The 5197-nt window shown below is 46.5% G+C and overlaps 1 protein-coding gene across 1 annotated transcript; it reads left to right on the forward strand.

The window, feature by feature from the left end:
* Nucleotides 1-20: 20 nt before the first annotated feature.
* Nucleotides 21-5186, forward strand: PKDREJ (polycystin (PKD) family receptor for egg jelly; the record flags this gene model as incomplete). The annotated part of the gene is given in 1 exon segment (XM_010019516.1): nucleotides 21-5186. A coding segment is annotated over 1 exon segment (5166 nt), but the record flags the coding sequence as incomplete, so codon positions are not given.
* Nucleotides 5187-5197: the final 11 nt, after the last annotated feature.

The raw sequence follows: 5197 nt of genomic DNA on the forward strand, positions 1-5197 counted from the left end.
ACTTATCCATTCCCCTTTCCTGACTTCACCTGCTCCTGCTGCTGCTCTGCTGTAGGCCCCAAGGCTCGACGGTCTCCTCTCCCCGCCTCCAGCCACCGCCCCTGCTGGTGAGCTGCTGGGGCCCTCATGGACAAGTCTTTCAAGGGCAGGACAATGAGCGCCGGGTCTCATGCCTGCGGAGCAGCACCATGAACCTGCGTTACCAGCCCGCCCCGGCAGCAAGGCCAGAGGTAGAGAGGAAAACAGGGTGGCCACCATCCCCACCCCACTGCGTCTGGTACCTGAACTCGGCCTGGGTGAAGAACACCTCGCGCTGGTCAGGCCAGGTCAAGCTGCAAACAGGCCTCCCAACGGGCAGTGATCCTCCACCCGTGGGCTTCAGCCTTCTCACAGTGCAATGCTCATCTGCTTCATGTGTTGCACCTGAGTGCTTCCATCACAACGTGAGCGTCGAGATGTCTGCACAGGACATGCGGCTCTTTGTGCTTTGGCCCCGGACACACCTGATCCTCGTGTGGCAGCCAGTAGAGCTGGGCTGGTGTGCACGTCTCAAGAGTGTCAGCTGGCAGTACCGCTTCAGCAGCCAGGGAGGCAGCCCATCTGCCCTTCTCCTTCCCAGCAGTGAGCACCAAGAGACGCCACCACTTGATATCTACCCAACAGCCGAGTTGCAGCAGACCTGTGCCACCTACTACAGCTACCGCTTGACTGTGCGCTACAGGCATCCTGGGCTCCATGTTGCTTCAGTCAGCATTCAGCAGATGCCTCAGATAAACATCAGCCTCTCTCTCAAGGTAGAGCCTGACTTGTTGCATGTCCTCAGCATCAGATCCAAACTCCTTAGTGTTTCTCAACAGCCACTCAGCCTCTCCTGGAGGCTTCAGCCCCTTACCCCACGAGCAGTGGCCTACAGACTGGTGGACACACAGGGTATAGGAAGTTGGGTCCGTTCCTACAGTGCCTTTACCCTACAGAGCAACTTCTGTGCTGTCCCCACACCTCAGAACCTGGGTGAGGTGGTGGCCAGCATTTACTTTCCTGTTGATGGAAGGAGGTTTGAGGAATTGAGAGGAGAAATACATCTGCTCAATGGTACTCTCACTCTAACTGCAGGCAGAGAAACTCCCACCCATGTCAATCTTCAGCCAGGGAAAGCCAACAGTAGCATGTATGTTTTCAGGTACAACCATGGAACATTTTACGCTACCAAAGATAACAACAGCCCTATTTCCACAGACGGCCCTAACACACACACTGTGTTCTACCAACACAGGTGCTTCTCCTATTTATTCTCCATAGAGTTTGTGGCCTTCCATTCGTACAAGTTCAACATGTACCTTTATGTGAATCAGAAGAGGACTTTGTTTAGGTCCCTTGCAGAAAGAGACCTTGAAGTCCACGTTTTCAGCAGCAGCAGTCCTTTTCTGCAGAGCTTTACTTATTTAGTGTGGTTTATCCCTGCACAACATCCAATGCTACAATGTGAGTGGACCTTCCATCTACAGATTTTTGGAACTCAAAAAGACAACCTTCTCCAGAATAGCACATACACCTACAATGATCATGTAAGAAACGCCACACGTTTTGTCCGTCGCTCTGCTTTACCCTTTGATGCAGAGAAATATACAGGGTTTGTGGCAAAAGTGAACTGTACCAGAAGTGCACCTACACCAGCTCTTTTAAGAGCCAGAGTCAACAACTATGCTGCAAAAACCATAGAAGTACCAGTGTCTTGCCAGGAAAAAACCTGTCAAATATACAGCGTGTATATAGAGAGACCTACTATTCATAGCTCTATCTTGCGCCAGAAGAGGGCGGCAAATTTTATTCTCGCTGCCAAAGTGATGGCAGATTGCAGAGTTGTCAGAATTATTAAACCCTTCTGGCGTGTCTATCCTCTTCAGGACTTAACAACTATTCCAGACTGGACAAACCCAATGAATATTTCTTCATTTGACGGTATAGAAAAGATAGTATTAACAGTTCCCAGATTTGCTTTAGATTATGGGCTGTATTTGTTTAATTTCACTCTTGAGATAATCGTGGCTGCTACCAAAGAAGTTGTCAGGAACTCAGATAAGATTTACGTTCTGATTGAGAGGAGCAGCCTGGTGGCAAATATTGCAGGAGGCAGATTCCGCACAGTGGGTTTTTATGACAACTGGGTTCTCAATGGCTCTGCATCCTATGATCCTGATTCATACACATGGGAAGGACTAGGGGGAATCACATTTACTTGGTACTGTACTAAAGAGGCATCAGACTACAAAAACATGAAAATCAGCCCTGGAAAAAAATGCCATCCAGCCCAGAGTGATCTGAAATGGTTAAGATCCTCAGATCCAGTTCAAGCAATGCCACCAGAATCCCTCCCAGGAAATGCCATGTACTACTTCCGTCTAGTGATTCAAAAGGATACAAGGATGAGTTACGCCGACCAAACTGTAAATGTGCAGCCTGGCTCCCAGCTCCTTCTGGATGTGACATGCCTCGAAAACTGCGGGAGCAGTGTCATTCCAACAGAGAGATTTACCTTATCTGGAAAATGCCTGAACTGTAGAACACACAACCAGCCAGTCTACTACTGGTCCCTTTTTTCAGAAAACTCTACGGAAATTAGCTTTGACTGGTCTTCCAGAACCTCAACAGGGAGATATGGGACTTACCTGTCTATACATGCTCTGACTTTTACAAAGACTGCACATCAATCCTACATACTTCTGTTAAAAGTAACTACCTGGGATGGTAGGTCATCCATCTACAGGTATGCATTTAAGATAAATATTCCCCCTAGGTCTGGCAAGTGTATTATCAACCCTCGCTGGGGTACTGCTTTTCTGACAAAATTTGTTGTTCAATGCAGTGGATTTTCTGACAGCAATTTACCTCTGACATATAAAGTAATAGTAGCTTCTGACAAAACTACCAAAATAACTTCTGTGGAGGAAAATACATTCGGCATAATTATGTACTTTGGTTATCAGCCTAAAACTCCTCCATCATTTCTCCCTATTGGAGTGCCGTCTGAGAAGTACGCCTTGACACTTTACATTCAAGTCTACGATTCCCTTGGGGCATTTACCCAGGTGAATTTATATGCCCGTGTGCAGAATCCAATTGACAGTCGACCAGTAGCTGTTGTGTTTCATGAACTGCTGGCCTCAGTAAGTGGTTTTAGCGCACCAATGACATCTTATCTCCAGACCGGAGATTATTTTAGCGCAGGTTATTTGGCTTATCTGACAGCCTCAGTCTTAAACTATATTAAAGCCACACCAACCATCCAGCTCCCTAACGCTCAGTTTCGGGAAAGCCTGATTAAAATAGCCCTGAATATTTCAGTTGAAAGCATAATAGAAATCAACCAAGTAGTTGCTTCTCTTTCTCAAGTCACAGACAACCCTGGTGAATTGAACTTTAGGTCACAAGACCTTGCCATTAGGAAACTGACAGAAATTACAGGATTGCTGAAGATACAGAGGAACAAGAAGCATTGGTCTGAGGAAGCAGAAATTCAGAGTAGTGGAATACTAACATGCTTGTCCAACATCCTGAGAGCTGCTCTTCTGCAACGTAGGAATGTCAATGTAGGTGCAGTTAAACAAGTCTTCTCCGTCATGGAAAATTTAACAGACATAGTTCTCCAGGGCAAAGTCCCTGGAGAAACGGATACTCTAATAGAAACAAAACACTGGAACATCACTCTGAAGAAAGATAAAACCTTGAACAGTGTAAATGCTTCTTCTACAACAAACACCTGCAGGAACTGCTTTTATCCATCACTGAAAAAGGGAAATTATTCTGAATTGCCCCATGATGCTGTGATTTCCACTGCCCTTTTTGAGTTTGATGAGAACCCCTTCCCCTGGTTAGGTTACACAACAGAAATCACAACAGTCTTCGGGTTCAAAATGGCAGAGACCAAGGCTAATGGGGATCAGAGAGGGATAGTGCCTGAAGGAGCAGAAATTACAATTGCTAGAAAGGATAAGGAATCTTCAACTTTTCAGTTAACAATGGGACCTGATAAAACAGAAGCTTACACAACTGGAGGATTTACTTTAGAAGTCAACAGAAACACCAACAGCATATATATCCAGATCCTCACAAAATTAGAAGTTACTTTCAAGGTGCTAGTATTTACAGGCCCCAACATCACTGATGCTCATCCCATAGCTTCGTTTGCTGCTTCTCACAACATGCCAACAGTTGCAAGCAAAACCGAGACCGCCACCACTGATTGTAACATCAAGGCTCCCTATATAATCTGTCTCCCAGAGTCACTGCTGAGAGCCACAGCTCAAGGAAGTGGAACTGACACTCAGAACATCTCCGTTGTCTTGATGACACCCTATTTCGTAAGGTATCAAAGCCAGAGACTGGTGAGCATATACATTTTTAGTGATCAGTGCTTGTTTCTGGAGGGGGTTCTAAACCTGTGGAGAGAAGACTCGTGCAGGCTTGGCTCCATGACTGACTGGCAGAAGATTCACTGTGTCTGCAATATGAAGCGGAGTCGCAGAAGCCTGTCAGTCCACGCTGCATCAACCGCATCCACATTTGACATCAGGTTCCTGGCAGCCAAAGTAATAGTTACCCCCAACACAGTAGATCTGGGGAAAATCCTGATAGCAGACATCCATAAAAACCCAGTGACTCTCTTAACAGTGCTCTTTATTTTTGCCGTCTACTTTCTCTTGTCCCTCTGGGCCATGAGAAAGGACAAAGCTGACAGGGTTGGCAAGAACAAGATTGTAGTTCTGCCGGACAATGACCCCTTTGACAAAGTGAGCTTTTTGGTCACTTTATACACAGGCAGTCGCTGGGGAGCTGGAACCACAGCTGACGTCTTTCTTCAGCTCAGCGGCCAGAACGGCATGAGCGATGTCCATTGTTTATGGCATCCACGCTTTCCATCGTTCCAAAAAGGAAGCACGGACTGCTTTCTGTTAACTACTAAGGAAGACTTGGGAGACATTTGTTCCCTCAAGGTCTGGCACAATAACAAGGGCGCATCTCCAAGCTGGTTCTTAAGCAGAGCCAAAGTTGAGAACACGTCCACTAGGAAGACCTGGTTCTTCATGTGCAGGAAATGGCTTGCACTAGACAAGGGCGATTGCTTAATAGAAAGGACATTTCCTGTGACAAACCCCAAGACACCGCTGGCCAGAATCGACTATTTTCTGATTAAACTTGC

This window comes from Nestor notabilis, unplaced genomic scaffold (assembly GCF_000696875.1).
Source record: "Nestor notabilis isolate BGI_N333 unplaced genomic scaffold, ASM69687v1 scaffold12628, whole genome shotgun sequence".
Taxonomy (NCBI): Eukaryota; Metazoa; Chordata; class Aves; order Psittaciformes; family Psittacidae; genus Nestor; species Nestor notabilis.